Source organism: Helicoverpa armigera, chromosome 25, assembly GCF_030705265.1.
Source record: "Helicoverpa armigera isolate CAAS_96S chromosome 25, ASM3070526v1, whole genome shotgun sequence".
NCBI classification, from domain to species: Eukaryota; Metazoa; Arthropoda; class Insecta; order Lepidoptera; family Noctuidae; genus Helicoverpa; species Helicoverpa armigera.
The window spans coordinates 9,142,515-9,168,818 of record NC_087144.1 but is presented as its reverse complement, the minus strand read 5'-3'; the positions used below and the strand labels follow the sequence as shown (position 1 = coordinate 9,168,818).

Sequence of the window (26,304 nt, the reverse complement as noted above, 5' to 3'; positions counted from 1 at the left end):
TTCTAAAAAAAATAGAGGTGATGCATGCTAATTAACTCTTTCAACGATTTTTGGTTTGATCAAAGTATCTCTTATAGTTTTTGAGATAGGTTGATTTAACTGTAATTTACGGAACCCTTCGTGCACGAGTCCGACTCGCACTTGGCCGGTTTTTTTATAAATTGCTTCGCTTAGGCCTGGTTAGGGGCATTTGTTATATAAAAATTGAGATTAATTATTGTCGTTGCCCTCTTGCTAAAGCCGAAAGGAAAAAGTTCACTTTGTTTTTCTTTTACCTTGGTTTTGGTAAACAAAAACAATTTTTCCTTTAAATCATTATTATTGTAACAATATTTTTCGAAATATAAGCCAATGTAACCTTTTGTTTTGTGTGGGGCATCATCAAATGACCGCTCCCACCTGGTGTAGTCAATGTTTTACTGACTAAAACCCACCATGTTCCTTCTGAATCTCTTAAAGTACCAAGGTAACTATTTCGAACAAATTAGCACGCCAAATATAGAGAACCTACTTCTCAAACCACTGTGATCGAGACTCTTTTCGAAGCCCAATAAAAATAGACAACAGTTATTATTGAACTGTGCATAAATGTCGTAGAGTTCATTTAGAACAAAACCGCGGCGTGATTTAGTTTTATTTAACTAATTTCTAACGATGCGATAAAACTGTGTCTTGCTGATAATGAATATGAATGCATTTTATACATACTTAAATTGTTCTTGTATTTATTTATCAACTCAAGTGTGCAATGACAGATTTCTCTTATTTTTTGAAGTCTGCAGGCATTTAAATGAAAATAAAAATCAAGCCTCACGTATGTAATTGTACCAATCAATTGGATTGAGATTTTTTTTCTTGTAAAATATTTCATTGAAGCCGAATTCCCCAAATCCCCACCGACCCCAAGCCATGTCAGTATGGAGTATGGCTGTCGAATACATAATATATATTTTAATTTATTTTCCAAGCCCTTGTTCGAAAACCCCAGACAAAGAGCTTTGAACCTTATCTCAATGACCTTGAGTACATTTTCGCATTTTCGAAATCAGCATTCCATTTTATATTGTTTTTGAAATTAATGTAAGCGTCACGTAAGAGCTTACATAAGTAGTTGATGACAGAATTTCAATGCACCTTCGCCCTACTGTCTAGATTTATTAAAATTCCAAAAGCACTTGAGCCTGAATAATTTCGCTTGTTTGCCAATCTGGTGAAATTTCAATACTTGAAATTATGGTAAGCCTAATTCATTTTTTGAATTTTGTCTCTGCATTTGTAAAGGTGCGTCTACACGGTGCATGTAGCTGGAGCAAGTTAACATGCGCAAGTGACAAGAGCACGTATTTTGCTTTGGTTCATGCGCGGGTCTCTGGACCCGCATGTGCCTCAACATGCGCAAGCTACTTGCACCGTGTAGATGCACCCTTAAGGTGTCTACACACCAAAGCCGCTGATGCCGGCGGCACAGCCCGGCGGCTCAAGCCGCCGGCCGTATTTTGTACAATCATGCCGCATGATTGTACAAAATACGGCCGGCGGGTTGGGCCGCCGGGCTGTGCCGCCGGCCTCAGCGGCTTTGGTGTGTAGACACCATTACAGTAATAAATAGGTTTGGATTTTGGATATAGCAAGTCTAGTAGTTTCAGAAAGCTAGAATTTCGGTCAATGGCTCTAAAGTTAGACTGGCGGCATAGCGTAGCATTTCAGTATTGATGAATTTCAAGTTATTTCTGAAGCGACTGACTGCAGTATGGAGCTCGAATGCTTTTATTAATAGTTGCTTTCAATTGAATTCGAAGTCTATAGCTGAATTGGAAATTCCATTTTGGTGTTACACTACTTTGTTACACTACTTATATCTATTTCATCCTGTAACTAAAACCATGAATTAAATTACAAAGCTGGTTAAGACTTACCTTTAGAGTAGTGAGAGGGCCACAGCAAACTTTTAGACGGCCGATAGTTTGTTTGGGCTCATAAATCAATGAGTGTGAATGGCGTTACGCACATTACAAAGATCAGGTGCTTAGCCGGTATCAGACCGACTGAAAACATTGATTGGAATCAACATCGGGTCAACTGTGGGCTGTTTTGTCTTCAGTGTGAAATTCCAAAGCTGATTAAGTCTTGCAACCTCTATTCCTTGCCATCTGCAAGCTCACAACTCAAGGCTTAAATCCTTAACTTTACTGTACTATAAAGATAGCAAGTCATAAAGTTCAGCTGCTTTCATTTGTTTTCCTGCATTTTATGCGCCAACTTACTTTAACAGTCTGCTTAGGTTAGAAAATATAGCTTTAACAAAAAGTTTAAAGCAGGTTACCAGGTTTTGAAGTATGAATAAGAAACGTGTACAACGTGTTTTTTTTTATAGTTTATTCATGCAAGTTTATACTTTAGTAAACTAACAAAGTTTGGAAGTATCAAAGTATCAAAAGCTCTGTGCAGTATTTTATTTACATGGTGTATAGGTATATAATAACAATTACATAATATGAAAACTTATTGATTGCACGATAGCAGAGGGGTGCGCCATATTTAATGGTAGCGTAATTATTTTTGACATATAGGTCAGCGAATAATAAACGTATATCTTTACTGTTGTCTACAATCATATGATTCACTATACGGGTGTACCTACTAACATTCATCAAAATAACTTTACGTTTCGATACATATATTCGTGTTCTAAGGTCCCCCTTTTCTTGCAGGTGGTCGTCATGGGCAGCAGCACCACGTCTGACAAGACGATCAACACGAGCACCGACTCGGCAGCCACCGCGCTCACCTCCGTCACCGGCACCGACGACTCCATGGACGCGGAGCCCGACGCGCCCGAGCTGTCCGAGCCCAGCCTCATCGACGACCCTAACGTGCCCACACACCCCCCAAGCACAGCCCCCCCTCACTACCACAGGAACCAGAACAGCAGCGACATCGACTCCCCGGCTTACACCAAACCCCAATCAGCTACTGACGTCATAGACTCCCCCAGACCCGGTCCAGCAAGGTTCGTCTTCGACGTACCAATACCAGACCCGAAAAGACAAGAGAAACCGAGAAACAAAACACAAACGCAAGTCAGTCAGACCAGTGTCGCGTCCACGTCGATCCAAATCCCCTATGACCCTAAGATGGATACTCCAAAAAGTCCAAAGGCGAACCAGGCGAAGTATGAGACTCATTTTAAGTTTGAACCTGATCCTGTGAAGAGAAGAGGGAGTGAGCCGAGGGTTAAGAATAAGCAGAAGGTTGGAGAGAAGGAGTATTATAAGGATGAGGTGGCGAAGTTGAGGAGGCAGTTGGAAGGTACGGAGGTGTTCACGACGTCGAGAAGACGATCCTCAGCGCACCAGCATTCTGTGCCTCCTCCGTCTTCTAGAAGACAGTCTACAGGTATTAAACTTTTTATACTAACGTTTTTTACACGTGTTTTGTATGAGTAAGATCATTATTCTTCATCGCCGTCAGTGTTGAGGCCACCTGTGGCAGGACAAGGCTTTATTTTTTCATTTTATTGTTCTCGTTGACAGCTTTTCTGTTACCTTAGTAATTTTGTCGCTTTGTGCGAAATAGGACTATTTCATTTTAGTCCGTTACATTAGTTGAAAAGACCTGGTTTTTGCTTTCTAGGTATATAAACTTGTATAATTTCCTACAAATACTATCAGTTGTTCTAAATAGCCATAGTGCCAGACACCATGTCGTGATCACAGCTCATAAAGGGCTCGATTACCACAGACGTTAAATTAGATACGCCACAAGTTTTATCGAGTTCCACATCTATTTCTTGTTCAGTATTTTATGCTGCATGTTTATTTCCAAGTTTAATGTTTACACAGAACTTTCAGAATTTATAACAACTAGTAATTTGTAAATGTAAGGTGGCCAATCTATTTGAATTTATGAATAAGCAAGCTAAGCTATAATGGTAATCTAAATAACACATCACAATTAATTCGTCTGTAATGTGGTGTATTACACTTAGGATTATCGTAAATCTTGTGAAATAATCCCATTGGTCGAAATCCAATGCATGCATAACTAAGCAGCTTATCAAATCTCCACAGCCTAAAAGTCATTAATATTTAGTTTGAATACAATTAGCACACATATACGAAAAAATAATCTATATCACATCACCCTTCAGCAGATCCAAAGTCCAAACACAGCTAAGTTCTTTCTTTAAAGGAAATAAAACCTTTCAGAAAAGAGTCTTTATGAAGTTCCTTGTTTTAGTAGGCTTATATCACTATTTTTTATAAAGTTTTTATTTAACCACCCTTTTCATCCCCCAGCAGCGCAAGTCCACGTAACAGCGAACCCCCTAGACTCGGCAGCCACCACGATCCCAGCAGGACGCACCACCATAGTGGTTCAGCAACCATCCCTGTCCCTGGACTACGGGGGCTGCGCCACCATCCTCGTGAGGGATGAGGAGCGGCGCAAGAGCAGGGTCTGCAGCGATCACATACAGCAGTTACTGGATGTCACCAGCCAGTTCACGTCGGAAGATCTTCATGAGTTTGATAAGAGGTGAGGTTTTATGGACTGTTAATGTAAGTTTTCTGCTGGATAAAATGAGTACCTACGGTAATCGGTTGCCAAAAATGTGTTAATGTCTGAAAATACTTTTTTTTTACTCTGTATCTAAGATGGCGACCTCAGCAATTAGGTCTATTAAAGAAGAAATAGAGCACGGTTCATTTTTATTACTCAACAAAACGTGTGATTTAAGTTAAATAGAGGAAATACATATTATAATAACAGCAGTAAAGTACATATATCATGCATGTAACAATCTTTGACGTAAATAAAGACACTTTTCCAACATTCTAGTCACAACACTATTTTTAACCATTATTTCTGAAACTACGCCGTCAATAAAAACTAAAGCTTATTCCATTAAATTAACAACTATACGTAGTTAAAATAGACACTCATCGTCATCATCGTTCATTCGAAATGTAATGTTTTGACCTTTTCAAGCGAGTGCGTGGGCGTGAATTGATGAAATACGTAACAGTTAGAAATATGGAAACAATGAGGAAATGTCCCCATATCCTCAGTTACGAAGGGGGCAGTATTTATAGTGGCGTCCAGTTTACAGGGCCGTATGTATAGTGCAGCTCTAATGGACGGTAATGGAAATAGGTACGTTTACAAATGGACGTATGTTTGATATGTACTATGAAAATATTATTTTGCAATTTAGGTACAACCAACTTTCTAAAGTACCCAACAAATCAAAATTTTCAGAATTGCTATACGCCGTGTTATCGATAGCTTACTCGAGTATTCATCTACTTCTTTTATTGCAGGACATTAAGTATTTTTTAATTTGTGTTGTTAAGAAATTATGTCCACTATTAGGCACTTTTAAAAATGTTCATTTGTTCAACTACCTACAGGAAAATCACAAACTAACAAAGGAGAGATTTTTATTCTTTAACTTTGTGGCTGGCAGATAAATTCTAAGAAAGAAAAATTCTTAAAGTTAGTTTTATGCGGTATTCCTAGAAGCTGTAAAACGCAGATAGTCTATTCCAAGATCGTCTGTGGTTATCGTAGCTTTTATTATTTCATTTCTTCGAACAAATTTTCTCCGTTTTACTTCGCAAAAATCCTACAATTGCTTAAGGCAGTATTTTAAATAACTGCGGAAATGCACAACAAATATTAATTAGTGGCCTTACTACAAAAACTTAAACATCCGTTGAACACTTGTCTAAAAAATGTGACTGCAAAACGGACCTTATTTCAACGTCATATTCTGATTTTTTTAGACAAGTGTTCAACAGACGTTTAAAAGTTTTTGCGGTACGACGGTAGTTGTTTATGATAATAGTATCGTTTACAACGCTTAACTAATTGCCTACAAAATGTTTCGACTAAACAAAGAAGTTTGCGTGTCACAAACCAATAACGTTCCATAGACAATCAAATACACACTAATTTACAAACTAAACGTCTGAAATCACCTTAAATCGACTTCAAGTAGCGACTTCAAAAGACTTCAACTTTGCTTCGTAAACCAGTCCTTTGTGACACTTTCAAAGATGAAAGATAAAAGGCGTTTCTTTTATCTTTTGTGAAGGTAATTCGCTTTGCGCCTGCCTCGGGCCGACGGCAACTTTTTAAATGTTGCCATCTTTTTGCAAATGCGTCCGGACTGGTATATTCAATTGTTGGTGAGTGGGAATCTTAATCGAGTGTAGCCATGAGTGGGGAGTTTTATTGGCTTTTTTGTTTGGAAATTGCTTTGAATAAGATTATTAGCATTGTGTGTTTGATTTTTGAGTTTTTGCGCTAGCTAGTCTACATGAAAATGAAATAACTAAATATAGATTGGCCAGACTACACGAAGAACACTTGTTTATGCAGAAATATTTTAACATCTCTGGAGGAATGAATAGATTGGTATAAACTTATAGTTGTAGATTTGAAAGTTTCGTATTGTAATATTTATGCAAACTGGCGTCGACAAATAGGAAATAATGTACAAGATAAACATATTATTATTATCGAGTTATTTTCAAGTAAAATAAGCCAGCTAATCTTCTCTTTAAAAAGCGTTGGAATCCCCTCATAAATATAAAATGAAAGGAACGTAAATATTCAGCACGTTTGAGATGCCATTAAATCTCAAATACCGGGCTAACTCGTCCCCGGGGGAGTCAATATACAGGTATACCTTACAGAAGTTACACGAGTGTATTCTGGCTCTCAGCTTTTATCTATTTTACACATCGTCCGAGTATTTATGATACATAGAGAGCATTATTTTTTCTTCAGGATGCCTAATCCTGATACATGGCACTTCAAAGTAGGTATGCTACTTTACGAATTACCAAAAATGTCGTGACAACCCAAGCCGAATAACTTTGTCGCTTTAAGCCTGGCTACTATAACTGCGCAAAATGTAAACGTTTACGCAAGGACTTAAATAGCCGACTTCAGAGCGAAAAACTTATTTGACAATAGCCACAGTATTCACGCATTTTGACTATCATGTAGTGACTTTACCAACTTCGAACGTCTGAACTACTGTTCAAAATCCAACATGGCCGCTTTCTATCTTCCCATTACATCACCAACCCTTGAAGCACAGCACCGAGTGGTATTACTGCATCTTCCCTGCACTACACACGCGTGCACGCACGGCTGAGCAAGAATACTGGACTCCCGTGCACCGTGCGTGTTATTAAACATATTACTGCCGAGAGCTTACTCTGCAGTTACGAGGGAATTGCCTATTGTTTCGGTCATTTCACCAACTTTCGGAGCTACTGATTACCTCATCAAAATCCAACATGGCTCACCTCTGTCTCTATTGCCTACATCATCAAGCATTGAAACACAGTACAAAGTGGTACTTCTACATCTTCTCTCCACTGCACACGTGTGCACGCACGGCTGAGCAAGAATACTGGTCTGCCGTGCACCGCGCGTGTTATTAAACATATTACTGCCGAGAGCTTACTCCGCAGTTACGAGGGAATTGCCTATTGTTTCCTTGTGAAAGAGGAATTGTTTAAGTGGATGTAAGTTGTGGGGATGATTATTAATTTCGTTAAATGCATTATTTTAGTAAGGAGTAGGACACCTTTCCTTTTATGTTTATTAGTATTGTCACCCGATAGTCCCATTGCACCGGATCTTGGTCAAAAACCTGTGAATAAATGAAGGTAGTGCGTACATTATTACGATCTGGTATCTGGCCGGTATTAGACTGACTAATATGTTTGAAATCACGACGATTACGAGTCATCAAACCATCTGGCTATTAAGATATCAATGAACAAACAAGCTTTAACTATCCAGCCTAGGATAGGCCCCATAAACCTATGAACAATTGCCAAAATATTACCAAGCAGTTTTGGTAGGTCTAGCTAAATAAACCAAGACTAAAAGCTAACCTATCACCTACCCCACACAAAAGCAAAAAAACACACAATTTTTCCACCAAGCTAAACTTAAAAAATAAACCTCAATAATCCTATAACCCCAACAGGCTTAAACATCCTTTGCGCAGCACTTATACAGCAAGATCCGGTATAAAGCCGAGGGCACACCGGCGCATCCTCTCGCGCCGGGGAAAGGAAATTGTATCCTGTGTATAACCTGCACTACGCCTTATATCTGTGGCTTGTTGAGGAGTTCCGTCATCTGTATTAGGAATACTTTCTTGAAGAGTGAGGTAGTGTATTTGTGGCTGCATTTTTCAAAATATATAGGGGAGTTTGTGCAAAAGAAGTGTGTATTTTTGACTTTAAAAGACAAAAGTGATTTTGGCAATAAAAGTCAGTAAAATATTTGTTCTTTTGTGACATTTGGTGATGAATTAAAAGTGTAGTGAATAATTACTTAATGAAACTAGTCTTAAAGACAGAACATATATATAGCGATGTGCAAAATTAAGCCGTACGTACACATAATTCAATTTCGAAAATCTGAACAAAAATCCCGCCCTACGTGGTTTAGTTTCCCTGAAACAGGGGAAGTTTACAACACAATCCTTTTCTCTAGCAACCCAGAACAACAACAATAGTTTGAGAGTAATATAAACCAGTTCAGACGGAAGTTTTGCAACAAAATGCCGGCGATCCGGTTCAGTTTTACCGTGGAAGATGATTCGACAGTCTACATGACTCCTATACATAAGAATTCGTAAGTATTTTATTGCGAAAGAGTGCAGCTTTCAGTAAATAGGTTTTTCAGACACAATATCAGCTCCACTAACTGAAAATTTTGATTTGTTCACAATCGAAATTTTCAAAACTGCTAACGACCGTGTCGATAACTTACCTATTCATATATTTTTTTATGTCAAGTTGTGTTTTAAGAAATTGAACCTGTAAGTTGTAAAATTTTCAAAAGTGCCTACACTTTTGAAAATTTTGCTTTGTGTCCACGATATTAAAAAGACTTCATTCGACAACTAAATCTACACCTGAAACTACGCAGTATGATTTCTTTGTGTAATTATATACCGCCATTGTCACCTACAATCATCATCATCATCATCTCAGCCATAGGACGTCCACTGCTGAACATAGGCCTCCCCCTTTGATCTCCACAGATACCTGATACACCTACAATGATTTTACTAAATCACAAAAACAAGCAAAGCCGGTGTCTAAAATATTATCTAACTTCCAATCAGAATACCGACTCAACAGCGAATCGAATCTAAAATCAATAGTTATTAAAAATCTAACGACAGGGCTCAAGTGTTGGTATCAGCTATTAATTTCTCATTATCGGTCCCCGTTCCGGTTCGTTCCGGATCTTTGCGGACCGGTCCGGCGCCGGACCACTCATTTCCGGAGTTTTTCGAGCGGTATATTGACCTCTTTTCCCCGATACTTAATTACCGGTTTAAAAATTGAAAATGTTGCAGAAACTTGATGGCCTGTTTGATAAGAGATAAGTTAATATTGTGCTTGGTTTCGTGTAATGGATAAGTAGTGGTGTAATTTCAAGATTTGGGATTGGATGTTTTGTTATTATACAATTTAGCATTGCATACTTCTCTATTTCCGTACTTCGGGTAGTATATTATGACTTGTCCTGGTCTTGAAGATTAAATTAAAGCCTAAGTTCAGTTACTACATAGACGAGGGTTTTACTTGCACTTTGAATCATTATAAACAGCTGTTTCAAAAAAACTCGCGATTATGCTATCGCTGAATTAAAGCCTTACAATATCTTACGATAAATATTACAGCGTGGTCCTTTCAAAAGAGAGAATTCAAAAATTGACTAGAATCCTCTATTTTACCTAAAATAAAATTCTTTACAAAGTTTAAAACCTTAACCCATAAACTAGTGCAGCCATAGATAAAATCCCCATAACTCATGGCGTGGTTAGTGACGGCTCGCGATACTACTGATAAGCGGGTACATACATACATACATACATATACCATACGTTTGTATCGCTCGGTTACCGTAACCTGATTGATGACCTGATGCGGAAACTAGATTAATAAATTGAACTATGTAAAATATATGTTTAAACTTTTTCTATATTCCCAAGAAGATTATGTACGGTTAACACATAAGTATTAAGTCATATTATATCATTCGTCGTCATCAAAGCCTAAAAATGTCCACTGCTGGAGATGGACAAAGGCCTTCCCAATACTGGGGATATTTGGGAAATTTGCCTATATTTACCGCATTGCCTATGCATCCTACTAATATTATAAACGCGAAAGTTTGTATGTATGGATGTATGGATGTATGGATGTTTGTTACTCTTTCACGCAAAAACTACTGAATGGATTTTAATGAAACTTTACAATAATATAGCTTATACATCAGAATAACACATAGGCTACAATTTGTAAACATATTGTTCGAAATACTAAACCTGCGCAGACGAAGTCGCGGGCACCAGCTAGTGTTAAATCATTATATAACATTCACCAACATGCTTTCCCAATGACTTCACAATATTGAAGTAAATTAATTTCAATTGGATTTCACAATTCCTTACATGCATTTTTCTTAGAACATTAAAAAAAAAAATTGAAACCACTACGGACTTCAAAACTCAGAACTTACAGACACTTTCAACTAAAACCAAGATTAGATACTCCAGCTAAACTTGCAAACTGTCTTGACAGAACTTCCTAGTACTGCACCCTCGATGGGCACCAAGCAACCGCGTAATAATTAAAACTTCCATTGTTCGGGGAAGTAATCCCCCGGTAATTACCGCGGTACCCCGGGTAATTACCGCGGCACAACTGCTTATTGGGAGCTTATTGGAAAGGGGGCTTTCTTGGGGAAAATTGGAATTGTTTCTTGTAACTTGTAAATGATGAAATGTTGGGTTTGTGGGTGGCAGCTATGTTGGGTTGTAAAGTTCATCGAATAATTATAGATTGGCTAGCGGGTCCACTCACGTCCCGAAGAAACTTAACACCGATAAACAAAAAGGCCGATGTCCTTTCTCAAGCTCTATCTATCTGTGTTTGTACCAAACTTCATCGAAAGTTCAATAGTTTTAAAGTGAAAGATCGATGGGGCTCACCAAGCCAAAGCCTTCCGCGGCTGCGGGATTGTTCGCGCGAGCTACCGCGGGCCTTCTACATAAAGGGCTTAAGCAGAAACATGGTGGATTTTAGTCAGTAAGAGTCTTACACCCCTTTTTTTTAACGACGGCAAAAATCATCAAATGACCCCTCCCGCTGTGGGTTAGCAGCGGTGAGGGAGTGTCAGACTCTTACTGACTAAAAACCGTCGTGTTCTGTCATAGGCTTTTTTATGTGCCAGGGCCGCGGTATCTCTTTCGAACAACCCGCAGCCCCGGTAGATCTTACACTCCCTCAAACTGCAATCACAGCGGGAGTGATCATTTGAAGACTTCCTACAAAAAAGAACGCTATAGCTAATTCTATAGCTAATTCCAGTATCAGTATCGGTATTTTTCCTTCCTTACGTCTCACTAACAAGGATGGGCTTGTGATTACACTCGTGCATTCGAGAGCGATGTCCAATTCATTGCGTCAACGTCGTGGGAGTATTGAGAATTTGAGATCGACAGGTTGATTATTCATTCAATATAATCAAATAGATACCTCTATTTATTCACTCTATGTACTCCCTTATCTGCTGTCTTATGTATTATCTTATGTACTCTCTTAACAACTCCCTTATGTACTATCTAATGTACTCCCTTATGTACTCACTTATGTACTCCCTTATGTACTCACTTATGTGCTCCCTTATGTACTCTTATGTACTCCCTTATGTACTCTCTTATGTACTCCCTTATGTACTTCTCTATCTACTACCTTATGTACGCCATTATCTACTCCCTTATGTGCTCCTTTATGTACTCCGTTATGTACTCACCCTGTGTACTTATTACTACTACTTATACTTATGACGGTACTCCCTCTATCCTCCGTAATCTATAATCCGCTGTTGGAAGCTAGTTTTATTTATTGTGGTTAATCGGGAAGCTAGAGATACAATGACGTAGATATTTAATAATTTTCCCTTCTCCCATAGATACGGCAGTCCTCACCACTCGCGGTCGCAGTCGGTAAAAGCTGGGCGCTCGCGCACCGGCGAGAGACAACTCCTGGGTCTACCGCAGCAGAGAGCCAGGGTGGCTTCCATGCCCAACACCGGTGTAGAGGAGGAGTACTACCGGCTCAGGCATTTTAGCATTACTGGTGAGTTCACTTTCTTCTTTAGTGGGTATAGCGCGAGAGACAGCTGCTGGGTCTACCGCAGCAGAGAGCCAGGGTGGCTTCCATGCCCAACACCGGCGTAGAGGAGGAGTACTACCGGCTTTTAGCATTACTGGTGAGTTCACTTTCTTCTTTAGTGGGTATAGCGCGAGAGACAGCTGCTGGGTCTACCGCAGCAGAGAGCCAGGGTGGCTTCCATGCCCAACACCGGCGTAGAGGAGGAGTACTACCGGCTCAGGCATTTTAGCATTACTGGTGAGTTCACTTTCTTCTTTAGTGGGTATAGCGCGAGAGGCAGCTGCTGGGTCTACCGCAGCAGAGAGCCAGGGTGGCTTCCATGCCCAACACCGGCGTAGAGGAGGAGTACTACCGGCTCAGGCATTTTAGCATTACTGGTGAGTTCACTTTCTTCTTTAGTGGGTATAGCGCGAGAGACAGCTGCTGGGTCTACCGCAGCAGAGAGCCAGGGTGGCTTCCATGCCCAACACCGGCGTAGAGGAGGAGTACTACCGGCTCAGGCATTTTAGTATCACTGGTGAGTTCACTTTCTTCTTTAGTAGATACAGGGAGGAAGGCAGCTGCTGGCTAAAAGTATTTTTAACCGTACCTACTCAAAGGGAAAACGGAACCCTTGCCGTGCATCTGTCCTTGCGTCCGGCTAGCCACACTATCCCCGGGTAACGTAACACATATTTCATACGGATACGTAAAGAAGTTCTCCTAAGATGCGCATGAAACTGCGGTAATTAGCTAGAGTTTAATACGCCTATGCTTCAGTACATAAAGGAACAACTTGTCAGAAACCCAAACACTTCTAAATCCATTCAATATCTCCCACGAAGTGTTCCAAAGACGCAAATAATTCTCTTTCCCACTGGTAAACCGAACCGTTACCTCAAAGTATACCTAGACTCAGTTCTAACATAATGCTAACATTTGTTTAGGTCTCTAAACTGGGAAATTCGCAGATTATACGAGGGTCACACTGAAAGTTCTTAGAACTGGCCACTTATAAACAATATAATAAAAAAATAATTCTAAAATTTGAAAATAGAACTCTTTACCAATATTACTGAGTATATATTTAATTCATTTGTCATTTATTTTACGATTTGGCGGCAAATTGAAAATTGTCTGTGTCACGTCAACATGAATTTAACACGAGAAAATCGTGCAATGATTTTTTATGACTTTAAATGTCATTTAAGTCAACAAGAAAGTTATGATAGACTACGATTGGCCTTTCACGATGAAGCCCCATCTCGTGCGACTGTTTACAACTGGTTTAATGAGTTTAAACGTGGTCGCACTAATCTCACAGATAATTTACCTGAGGGACGGCCTTCTACGGCGACGACTGAAGATAACATCTGTGTTGTGCGGCGTATGATAGAGACTGATAGAAGAGTGACCTATCAGCAGATTCGGACAAGCTTAGGCATCGTTATGAGTCAAGTGCACAAAATCCTCCACGAACATTAAGCGGTCAGGAAGCTTTGCGCCTGGTGGATACCTCATAATTTGACTGAGGCTCAAAAACTCCATAGTGTGGATTGGTGCCGTAAAATGATGAAAAGATTTAACGGAGGTGACTCAAATGCTGTGTTCGACGTACTAACACTACAATAAAACATATAATAAAACGAATAACTGGCTAATGTAACCAGTTTCTGATTTTCTAAGAACTTTCAGTTTGACCCTCGTACAAACATTTCAGTTTACGTCATCTTTAGAACGATGTGAAATACAAACAATCTATTTTTGAATAGGTATATTGATTGTGTTCAATTGTACATCTACTGCGGATTTCAATAACTGGCCCGGGTTTTGCGATTGGAGATTGAATGTGACATCATATAAATTATATCTTCAACCGCAATATAACAGACGACGTTACGGTTATTAAAATCGGCAACCAGCTTATTTGTGTGTATAACCAGAGTGCTTATAATAAGAGTGAGTTAAGACCATACAAACACTGTAAAGAGAGTAATAAGCATTCTTTCACAGCATTTTAGCATCAAATTCTTTTAAATAGACGCAGAGCATTCTTTCGCTATTTTCTCTAAAGAATTTTATAATATCATAGTTCTTGGAATGTAATTATTACACTCACTCATGTAACTAGACAATTAAAGCACATTTTTGCCAACATCATAAACGTAATTATTTTTTAAAACAACCTTTTACTTTCAAAATCGAACTTGAAAATTCACATCAAACAGTTGGTTTAGGAAAACTGAGAATATCTTGAACTTTGGCATAAAAAACACAGCAAAACATACACATATACCAATACAGCCTAACTTGACCTACCATAGCTTAGGAAAGTAAATCCCCCCATTGCCGGCCGTATCTGCGCCGTGACGGTAATGAGCACCATTCTACCCTCTTTTCAATTAATTCGACGTGGAATTAATCGCTCGTGCTCAGCTCCAACATCTAGTTAATGTGCTCGCTTTGTTTGTTAAGCAGAATCGATGGAAATTGACGAACAGACAGAGATATATAAGTTGTTGTTATTCGTGACCCTAGGGACCTACTTTCCGTACAAAAATAGAAAATAGCCTATGTTGTTTCTCGTGCTCTAGAAGTCTAGGTTGTAGAACTTGAAAATGGAGATAGGCTACTTTAATTGAAAGGTAGACTCTAGTTAGACTATTGCCGTGAATGCGCGTTTTATAGAAAGAGTCACTTTTGCATTTAAAAAGTTCGTAACAATGACTTGTTTATTTGGATGGAATCGAGTACACATAAAGGCTCGAGCAGAACGGATGCGTACGCGTAACCACGTCGTAGTCACGACGTGCACGTCTACGTTACGCAAGCGGTGTGGCCTGTCTCATACATTTCCATACATTACAACTCATGGTTACGCCGTAACTACGCGCGTGACTACGCTTACGTCTACGCATACGCATCCGGTCTGCTGGAGCCTTAAACAACTGGTCCTGTAGCGTTTCCCATGGTTACCACTACCACTGACAATCCTCTTTTTGAGAAAGACACCTCTACAAAAATACTGTAGTATCAAACGTATAAAATATCCAATAAACTGCCTCTTCATTATTTCGCTATAAATAATGTGCTTAGCCCAGAAAATCGCGTAAGTATCTATATGTAATCAAACCGCTTCGTTTCTCAAGAGCATGTAACGTGAGGAAAACCTCAGTAAATAGATGTCTGCGTGTAAAGTAATCACCTCTGATTGGAACGCGTTTACTGGCTTCAGAGGAAACCTGTGTACTCTGTGTACTTTCCTGTGTACCCTGTGTACTGTGTGTACTCTGGAGCGTATCGGCAAACTGATTGATGTTGTCACACACTTGAGGAAAATGGGAAAACATCCTTTTTGGAAAGATACGTTTAAATTACGGTGTATCAAGGTTAAGGGTGTTACGATCTAGAAAATTACTTCGTGTAAAGAAGGTGAATAAGTGGATGAGTCTCAATCATTAACTTCTTCAATTTCAAGTTTCTATAAGTTCTGTTGTTTACTTAAGTATTTATAATATTCTTTCATACCACTACACAATTGCAAACAGCGACGAGCCATGTAGCCCCTACATGCATTAAATAGACGTCATATACCTCTACCTAGATCAATTTTACTACTTTATACCAAATTAAATGGTGCACTATTTTTTATGGATACTGGCAGTTTACCTGAAGGTATTAATAACCTTCTTCTTCCTTCTTGTCTCCCTTAGGTAAAGGCGTAGTGAACCGCGGAGACTCGCTGCGCTCGCGTCGGTCGCGCTCCAACACGTCCGTCGCATCCAGCGCATCCAGCACCGAGGCTGTCACCAGGGCATCCGCTCCTTGTTCACTTGCTTCCTCGAGGTAAAGACTTGGGACCTGGTACATACATTATACCAAACAATCAGGATTTTAAACTTGTCAGTTGATCAAAAAATATTGAGTAAAATCTACTACACTTATGCTTTGTTGTGATTACCTTAATGTAGGTATATCATCAAAAGTCCTTAACCGAATGAAAAAAATCGCATGCCAAAAAAGCTGCTAATAGGAATACTGGCATCATTTTCAAGGAGCACACTCCTGGCACGTAAGGCAGCAGTACTTTAATTACTGTTTTAGAGTATCATATCGCATACAGAGCTTAGTGAGGGCCCCTAAGGGCCGAAGCCTGACGGAGCTACAAGATTGTTCAAAAGAATTATAGCGGCCTTGATACTCAAAAGCTGAGCAAGATACATTATTTGAAAATCTTCATATCCTCTTATTACCCAGGGACTCATCAGCCGGCCTGAGCTCGTACCGAGTACTGGTGCTGGGCGCGCCAGGAGTGGGGAAGTCCAGCCTGGTGGGACAGTTCATGACGTCGGAGTACCTGCACGCGTATGATACTAGCATCGGTGAGTTCGACTGGATCCTATAGTGTTTGCCTATATAGCATCAAGCTAGACGTTGAAGGCTGTATAAATATCTTCGTCTAAGTATGAACAGTTAGTAAATAAACGTTTATCTCTCTAGATAAGTAAAATGAAGCATGAACGTATAAGTTGTTTTATTTCACGAAAGCGGACGAGCTTTATTTGTGTTGTGGCTCCCCGCTTCTTCCGAGACCATGTGTATGTACACTTACACGTACAAGTATGGCTCACCCGCTTCCGTGACATAAAATATTTAAAAAAGAGCAAATTCTTTCAAAAATGCTTTTGTACTTGTATCGATTTTAAGCGAATTCAAAAAAGGAGAAGGTTCTCAATTCTGCTGTTTTAACAGTAAAATTAATTTCACGAATAGCAAATGACGGTCTCTTATTAACTTTGCTGTCTATTTGCAAGGTAAGTCTTAGCACAGACTCTCATCAAAATGTCCTAGATAAGATGAAGTTCCCTCGTGACGGACATTCAGAGCACGATATTACAGATGACGAGTCTGGCGAGCGCTCCGTGTGCGTGCTGCTGGCCGGCGAGGAGTCGGAGATCACCTTCCTCGACGCGCCGCCTGATCATATCATTGTGAGTCATGTACATTACTTGCTTGTGCCAGCGGGGCCAAAAGTTCTTGTGGTCTTCGTTGATAAATGGACTGTCTAACACTAATGTTTTTTTTTTTCTAATCGGAGGAGTAGTTCCTAAACAAGAAAAGAAACAAATAAACTCTTCAGAGTTTGCTTATATCAAGCAAAAATTCGTGTAAAAATGAGTTAGTTTGATAGGCTTGAATTTAAATAAAACTTTCTTTAACCAAAATGAGCATTTTAGGCGTTTGAAGTACAATCCTAAGTTACAGCCACCTTTTTATTTTACTGTACTTAATGTAGCCATGTACGATACAACTGCTGACTAGCTCATACATACAAAAACACTGAAAGTGCCTGAGGTTTATTAGCTTGGCGAAAATTCCTTAATAAATGCATACAATTGGTGAAACTCTATACTCTTGTCCAGTGGCTTCCTAAGCCAAACTTTCATCACACGCTACCATTTACAACACTAATCTTCCAGACGGAGGGCTGTGCTCACGGCTACTGCGTGGTCTACTCGACGGCCGACAGAGCATCATTCATGGAGGCCGAGAGAAGACTGCAGATCCTGTGGGCAGCTGGCCACACCTCGCGGAGAGCTGTCATACTCGTGGGGAACAAGGCTGACCTGGCCAGGTCGAGGGCTGTTCCTACTGATGGTAAGGACTTTATGCAGATTTAGATACCTATTGCTCCATTATGTCTCAGAGGAATGTTGCAATTTTTACAATATAAATAGGTATCCTGTTGTGATCTAGGGCTAGGGGTAGGGGTAGGGATCTAGGGCTATGAAGTATGAACATAAGTGCGGATTTGTTACGGAGTGCAAGTCCTAAATCCTTAGTATAACTATTTCATGTCCTCTGAACCAGTAAGCATGCCCAAGCATTGTATGCGTGGGCATTTTCGCTCGACAAGAAAAATACTCCCTTTGTGATTGTATATATACCCATATTAAGGCACCGAAGATTGGATATGCAGAAAACAATAACAAACACCCATCGATCAAAACAAACTTTCGCAATCATAATATTATTATTAGGATTAAATATTATATCAGCAGAAACGCTGATCTTCAAACAAACATCGAAAGTACTTGACAATATAATTAACAAATTCCTCGGAGCTGCTGAAACCATAACATTTTTGTGAAATGGCCAAAACAAACCCGTCATGAAAGCCAGATCCCCCAATTATGTTCGTTAGCGAGAATTTTACGTTTTTAATTAAATTCTCAAAGATATTTGCAGTACATACCATTCCAATTAGCAGGGACCACGGAGTAGGGAAAGATGAGTGGAGATGCCGCAATGCAGGTAGGTCGGGAACTTCCAAATAGGTCAAACGTATGGTGGGCATGACCTACACGATCAGATACAAAAGGATACACGTTCAGGTTCTTTGAGACATCTGTCAACGATTTTTGGTATTGCATATAAAATGGGCGGTCCCAATGAAGGCGTACAAGGAAGAAGACAGTGTCGTCCCTCGTACCCCGCTCACCCGCTTTTTGGCGCGCAACTTCCAGGCGATTTTCCGTTGGCACCTTCAAATTATTTTGTTCTCCGTGGCAACGTTGGACGCCCGCTGTTTACAACGCTACGACACATTTTGCCGACAATATTTTACCAGGCGCTCGTACTGTTATTGAAAGGTCGATATTTTTTCCACGTGTGCACAAATTAAAATTCATTTTCGTGATTGTAACTTTTTAATTGATTTTAACTCGTTGGTAGAAAAGTTAAAATTCTGATTTAATGTTATATGTACGACCGCCTGCGAAATAAACAAAGCAAAAGTAGTGGTTGAATTTTAATTGCTTTTATAATTTTTGATAGGCCTTCAAAGTAAATTCAGTTGTCAAATTGCGTTTAGGGGGCCCGTTTGATGGTAAGTGGCTTCCTAACACAAAAGTGATTGGATCGATAGGCCCATTTTATGAAGTTCTTTAATCAAACTGTCAATGACGGTAATCTTTGACATGAATCTTTATTTGATAGCTACACAAAATGCTCCTAATCTGGGTCAAATCAAATTACCTTGTGGCTTAAATTATGACTGATGAGTTATTTTTAATAGGGAATTAGAGTAGATTTTATATGGATATTTCCGTAATGACATTTCACGTGACTTACATTGCTTTGATTCTAAAATTCTCTCGTCAAAACGAATCTTTCTCGACTTTGTCAATCATGAGTTTGTGTTAATTAAGCAACTCATTATCACGGCTCAATAATATTTAAAGTTGAGCCTGTTTTCCTGTGACAAATAATCCGCCATTTTGTTCAGTGACGCACGCCGTGTAATTTCCCTTTGAGCCCACTCTATTAACCGGCCCACTGGATGAAACGTCAATTTAAATCTGATTAAAACTTCTAATTATTGGAAACTGTATCATTCCGTGTAGTAGCGGGAATTACGGGAATTAGTTTTGTATGATGATTTGATGTTTGTTGTGTTCTGACGTTGTGTTTTTATTGTATTAATCGACTTCCCACAAGCAGGAGGTTTTCAATTCAGATAATGTTCAAGTATGTCAATTATTTATTATACAGTCATTGATTTCTTGTTATCGTGGGGGTTACAAGATACATAATTCGCAGATATTTCAATTATTATCCCAGTTAAATTAGTCCATGATTCTCCAGGTCTTAAAATCGATTCCTCTCGTGTGTTCCAGAGGGCAAGAACCTAGCGACATCGTACGAGTGCAAGTTCATCGAGACGTCGGTGGGCATCAACCACAACGTGGACGAGCTGCTCGTCGGCCTGCTCACGCAGATCCGGCTCAAGCAGCAGCATGCCGAGAGAGTCAGGTAAGTTCAGCGAGACGTCGGTGGGCATCAACCACAACGTGGACGAGCTGCTCGTCGGCCTGCTCACGCAGATCCGGCTCAAGCAGCAGCATGCCGAGAGAGTCAGGTAAGTTCAGCGAGACGTCGGTGGGCATCAACCACAACGTGGACGAGCTGCTCGTCGGCCTGCTCACGCAGATCCGGCTCAAGCAGCAGCATGCCGAGAGAGTCAGGTAAGTTCAGCGAGACGTCGGTGGGCATCAACCACAACGTGGACGAGCTGCTCGTCGGCCTGCTCACGCAGATCCGGCTCAAGCAGCAGCATGCCGAGAGTCAGGTAAGTTCAGCGAGACGTCGGTGGGCATCAACCACAACGTGGACGAGCTGCTCGTCGGCCTGCTCACGCAGATCCGGCTCAAGCAGCAGCATGCCGAGAGAGTCAGGTAAGTTCAGCGAGACGTCGGTGGGCATCAACCACAACGTGGACGAGCTGCTCGTCGGCCTGCTCACGCAGATCCGGCTCAAGCAGCAGCATGCCGAGAGAGTCAGGTAAGTTCATCGAGACGTCGGTGGGCATCAACCACAACGTGGACGAGCTGCTCGTCGGCCTGCTCACGCAGATCCGGCTCAAGCAGCAGCATGCCGAGAGAGTCAGGTAAGTTCATCGAGACGTCGGTGGGCATCAACCACAACGTGGACGAGCTGCTCGTCGGCCTGCTCACGCAGATCCGGCTCAAGCAGCAGCATGCCGAGAGTCAGGTAAGTTCATCGAGACGTCGGTGGGCATCAACCACAACGTGGACGAGCTGCTCGTCGGCCTGCTCACGCAGATCCGGCTCAAGCAGCAGCATGCCGAGAGAGTCAGGTAAGAACCACACTTCTTACAAAATCTTGTTGAAGAAATAACTTGTAAGGCAGGCAGCTGCAGGTCGTACATGTCATCAGTACCACTAGGTATAACACACTCTTTCGTGGAAGAAGATTTTGCTAACGACTTTTATGTCTGCAGTGGCAGTATTCGACGGTTCGTTGTCATCTTCCGAGCCTTTTCCCAACCATAAACCTGTTTTGTCTTCGTGTTCCAGAAAGCGCAGCAACTCCCGCAAGAACCGTGCGCGCGCGCGCTCCCCGCTGGAGAGCGCGCCCGCGCCCGCCGCGCCGCCGCCCTCCGCCTCCGCCAACACCACGCCGCGCAAGCGCACGCGCCTCTCCGCCAGCGTCAAGGTACATACACACTATAGCAGCTAATTAGATCCTTGGGTGGACCTACTATACGAGCACTAGGACTGGGATACGCTCGTTGATGTCTTTCAAAAGTCAATATTCTGTGTCTATTTCAGTGCACTCTTGAGTGGTTTTTATTGCTGTTTTGGATATTATTATATATGTACATAACAAGCACATGGTCTCTAAGATTGCTAGCAATCGACAGTTCTTTTAGATCTAGTCAGTTAGGTCTACGTCAGGTAGGTAGTTCTACGTCCACTCAACAGTAGTCACGGCAGGTGAAAGAATTTTAAACAATTATGATATCTAATCGCCAGCAACGGCTTGCGAAGCTGTCATCAATAATCGGGATGGTTGACTAAAGTCGCGAGCGGCTGCAGATGTAAATCTTTCGTCATGCACGCTGATAAAAAATATACCCTGATAAAAAATATACCCTGAAAACTTGTAGCAAACCAATTTCAGCATTTCAAATTACGAAAATCCGTTTTGTTATCGGTCAATCGTTTTGTCGCAAGTTACCATCCTGGACATTTCATAACGATAAGTCGAGTATGCTAGTTAATTACGTTGAAAATAATTAAATTACATAGGATATTGAGCAAGCCCGCGCCGTCGAGCGGTAAGCATTCACTTCCTAATTATTAAATAAGGAAGTACATTACAATAGTTTACTTAACTTAGCCACTAATAAATTAAGTAACTTTTGCTGCAATAAAACAACGAAAACCAAAACATTATTAAACGTATTTTGTCCTTCCCTTCTTGTTACAAGAAGACACATTTTTTATTTAGAAGATGTCGATCAATAAACCACTGATTGATATTGATTTGAAAACTATTAGGCCCAAGTTCACCGACACTATATACGTCTGTTCTTCTGTAAGCATTTGTTTACATACTTTGGAAATTAAACAAGAAAAATTAAATTAGAAAATTAAGAACATAGTAAATAGTTGTTCATGGTAAACTTCCGTTTACGTTATAGGTGAACTTGGGCTTAAGTAATGCTTGATTAAACCTTAAAGGTTCATCGCTGATGCGTCTTAAAAATAAGAGGAATAGCCATTAGTGTCAGCAGTCGCCCAACAATTTTATCCTAACCTATGTTGTCTTCATCTCCAGGTGCGAGGCCTCCTAGGCCGCGTATGGGCTCGCGACTCCAAGTCGAAGTCCTGCGAGAACCTGCACGTTCTCTAGCACTCGGCCGCCGACCCTGTCGCCTGCTTCCCGTTCTTCGACTGTGCTGCCACCTACACGTGAAGTGGCTTCCAGTAGGCTGCGTGAGATTTGGGTGAATTGACTTCTGGTTTTTTGGTGAAAATAATTTTGGGTTTTGTTTGGGGCGGGGTTGCACTTGTACAGTGCAGCTCTTATCCGTGTATAATGAATGGAATTTTAAGATATTATTTCTGTTTGAAAACTTTTGATAGATCAGACAATATTGGTTACAATCTTTTGCATCAATAGTTTTGTTCAATAATTAACGTTATTTTATATTTAAATCTATCAAATTCCAGTTCACACTCAAATCTTACGCAGTCAAACTTCAGCAAATTACTATTTCTGTAAAACTATTACCCCATAGCACCTCCTGTAGCAGCGATCCCTTCACGAGTATATTCTGTGAGCCCCATAGAAATATTGTAGTTCGTCTTCTCGCCAATAGATGGCGTTGTATTAAGTTGTACAACGCCATCTGTTCGCGTTAGGCTAAACTAATATTTATAATAGAATAATAAAACCAGTATTTAAGTAGAAATATTTTATTGGTTTAATTATTCTACAATTATAATTATTAAAAATATCAGTCTCCTAATACTTTTTGAGCTTGTGGATATTCTAAAGTAACTGAAACTGTCTTGCTATGCTATCAGAAAAACGGGTAAAAATAGTAACAATTTCCGGGAAATTGACGGATCGGCGGTAAACGAATATTTAATGCAAATAAAAATGAATTTGTAAACAAAATTATTGTTGGTGGACTGAATTTAAATAAATGGTAGTCGAAATAAACGTTTAATATTATAGTGCACGGCGGGAGTTGTTGCTTATGACTACGAGATGGCGTTGTTTTAAAAAAAGAACATTTATAACAATTTACTAGTCGCCAATGGTCGAATAACATCTTAAGTGACTTCCCGTCACATTGTAGATTTTCTGTTCAATAAAAGAAATGGGAAAGAATTTTATAATATCGTATAGATATTTGTAAACGATGGTATTATTCAAGTAGTTTAGAAGAGGCTTATTGAGTATTAGCTAACGAATGATTAGAAATAAAATATATAATTGTGATCCCATTGTGTCTCCTAACGTAATGTTTGTACTCCACATAGATTTACGTCATTTTATAACTACATTATTACGTGTGATTTTGAAATTATAAAATTATTATATTACATAAGAAAATTGATAAAGTTTTTTTATGCAAAATGTATGTAGCGTATAAAATATTTAATGTGTTTTTCGTTTTTTTGTCTAGTTTTAAACGTTTAATTTATAATGTATGTTTTATGTGATATCGTACGTTTAGTCATTAAATATAAGGTTGAATATTCGCTGTACATTTATTCAAAGAATCAGACATAATAGTGATCGTAATTAAAATGTAAAAATAATATTAAAATCCGAAAATCATTATATAATCTTCCACTAAGTGTAACCCATTCCACTATGAAATATTTAACTTATTATGTAACAAGAAAACAGTAACTTATTATAAGTAGCCAAACTATTTATTATCTATTCGTAACCCATGTAAAATAATGTATTGTCCAATCATCGGAATATGTATTTAGTTCTTGCATTTATAACCGTAAAATGACGTAAGTGCAGTTACGACTTTATACTGCTTCATAAAATTTTAGTTTATAAGACAAGTATCGTAACTTTTTTACAATTATCGTAACTAACATTTTCAGACATCACTCTCATGATACATTTAATATCTGCATAAATATATCAACAAAATATTTGGGTCCACCGCTGCAAAATTTGGCGTAACGAATTAATTAAGGCTATTCGTGGGGAGTACGTAGCTAGGCATAGCAGTAGTGTGGCGTCGCTAGACAGCTGACAAACAGGGCTAGTTCGTATCGCTTAGCGTAGCTTATACATAGTGGGACGATGGATGCTGGTTATTTTGCTCCAGGGGTCGTGTGCTCGAGGAACGAAATTGTCTTTAGACGATGACATCTTTCTGTTGTGGTCAGGTTTTTTTAATAAAAATAATTTAAAAAAGGGATGAAAGCATATGTATTAAGAAGTACTAATGAAATATGAAGCGGTGAGAATATCAAACATATTTATACCTTTTCAGACGGAAGTAATGATTGTCATGGGGAATGGTTGTGGCTTGGAACGAATAAGCAATCTGACCACAGACAAAGAGATAGGTTCGGTGAGTAATTCATTTGTCAAAAATAATGTGAAAATAAAAACAAAATTAACATTCGAAAAGATTGCAAACACAGATAAAAAGAAAAACAGTGAAAGAACTAAAACTTACGAGTCCATCCAAAAAATAGATTGCCAAAAAATATTATGAAAATGTAAAAGCAAAATGTTCCTCAAAATTTTAGGATGGTAGTTGTCAAGTTTTTAGCAAACCCGCATAGAGTTTTTTTTAACCTTAGAACTTAGAGCATTCAAACTGGGGACGATATTAACTTAACTATAGCATTGAACATTGCCCTAAAGACTTTCGTACAAACAAGTAAGTTGGACGCACCCAAGCACAAATTCCGTTTTACTATAAAATGGGTTATTTGTAATAATTTTATGGTCAATATAAAATGTATCGTCACCAGTTTAAATACTATATTAAGCCTTAGAGTTAGCGATGTTACGTTAATGGAAATGATTTCAATTTGAGTGCCTGATGTTCGGAATAACATAATTATTTGATCCCTCCGAAAATACCTGTTTGCCTTATTTTATTAGTGTCGTATTAATTTCATAGGTGGCGCGTGCTAGGTATGTTTATACATAAAGTTATATATAATATTAGTATTAATTATTGAATTATTAGTGGTTAAAGTAACTTAGATGTATTTTAACTTCTCTACTCGATGTTAAATTGTAATTCAGTATTGTAATAATTAGTACTTTTGGTTTTGGTTTTTTGATCGGCTGAAAATTCACACTCGAAGAAAATACTTGAGTCTCAATTGGGTAACAAGTTAAAAAACCACATGATAATCAGTCGATTAAAAAAACAAAACAGAAAAATAAGACGTGGAAGTATGGCTTCTCATCGTTTAATTTAAGACATATTTATAACCCCAGGGTCCAAAAAAACACCAATCTCGCCTCACACTTGGACTATCCTGGCCCATCCTAGACCTCTAGACCATCAGCAGTAGAGTTTAGTCGTTTAGGAGATAGGTTACGATAATATGGACTATAAACTAACGTATCTACATTTTTGTAAACTTCATCCATGGTAATTAACTTATCAATATGCTAATCATAGATTTTTTACGATGACAGACCTATGTTTTGCGTTCTTATTTATGTATCGTTTATACGAATTACACGTCTCTGGCTGCTAGAATACTATTAATCAAATGAAAACCAAAATCTTGCAGTAAAATAGAGATCAGAACTTTGAAAAAGTTACCTATTAAATAATTCTTAACTTCGTTTTTTTTCATTACTTACGCCATTGCGAGTTACGTGGGATTAGAGTCGAGACTAAGGGGATAGTAGACACAACGTTGTATCCAGGGAAACGACAATAAGGTATTGCGAATTAAAAGAATCGTACCATTTGACGTTTCTATAAAAATATTGATAAAGCATTTATTAGAAGATAAGCTTCTGTTTAGCTTACGAATGGGAAGAAAATTAACTATTTATTTAAAAAATGACAGCTGCGATCAAGATACGACATTTTACAGAGCAAATCATTTTGAGCAACCACAACGTATAACGTCGTAAGTTGACTTACGACAGTTTACACTTTTTTCGAAGTGAAGAAGAACGTATGTAAATGCTGTTAATTTGATGTTGAAGCTAAAGGAATGTGGAGCTAATTCTACTGCTGTGTCCTTTCTGTTTCCCTCGCTTA

The 26,304-nt window shown here is 39.3% G+C and overlaps 2 protein-coding genes across 4 annotated transcripts in view; one reads left to right on the top strand and one right to left on the bottom strand.

The window, feature by feature from the left end:
- LOC110376650 (uncharacterized) overlaps positions 1-22,527 on the top strand; it is a 223,185-nt gene extending 200,658 nt beyond the window's left edge. For 2 of the 3 annotated variants that reach the window (XM_064041618.1, XM_064041619.1), the window contains 8 exons: positions 2,712-3,396; positions 4,299-4,536; positions 12,028-12,194; positions 15,923-16,055; positions 16,467-16,591; positions 17,094-17,200; positions 17,690-17,867; positions 19,889-20,043. In XM_064041618.1, coding sequence (XP_063897688.1) covers positions 2,712-3,396; positions 4,299-4,536; positions 12,028-12,194; positions 15,923-16,055; positions 16,467-16,591; positions 17,094-17,200; positions 17,690-17,867; positions 19,889-20,028 — 1,773 coding nt within the window. In that variant the 3' untranslated portion in view covers positions 20,029-20,043. Of the gene's footprint in view, positions 1-2,711; positions 3,397-4,298; positions 4,537-12,027; positions 12,195-15,922; positions 16,056-16,466; positions 16,592-17,093; positions 17,201-17,689; positions 17,868-19,888; positions 20,044-21,088; positions 21,228-22,355 lie in introns of those variants that run through there. The other variant, XM_064041620.1, reaches the window with a different exon arrangement.
- The window catches only part of Dnalig1 (DNA ligase 1), a 362,733-nt gene that overhangs the window by 250,444 nt on the left and 85,985 nt on the right, over positions 1-26,304 (bottom strand). The window lies entirely within an intron of this gene.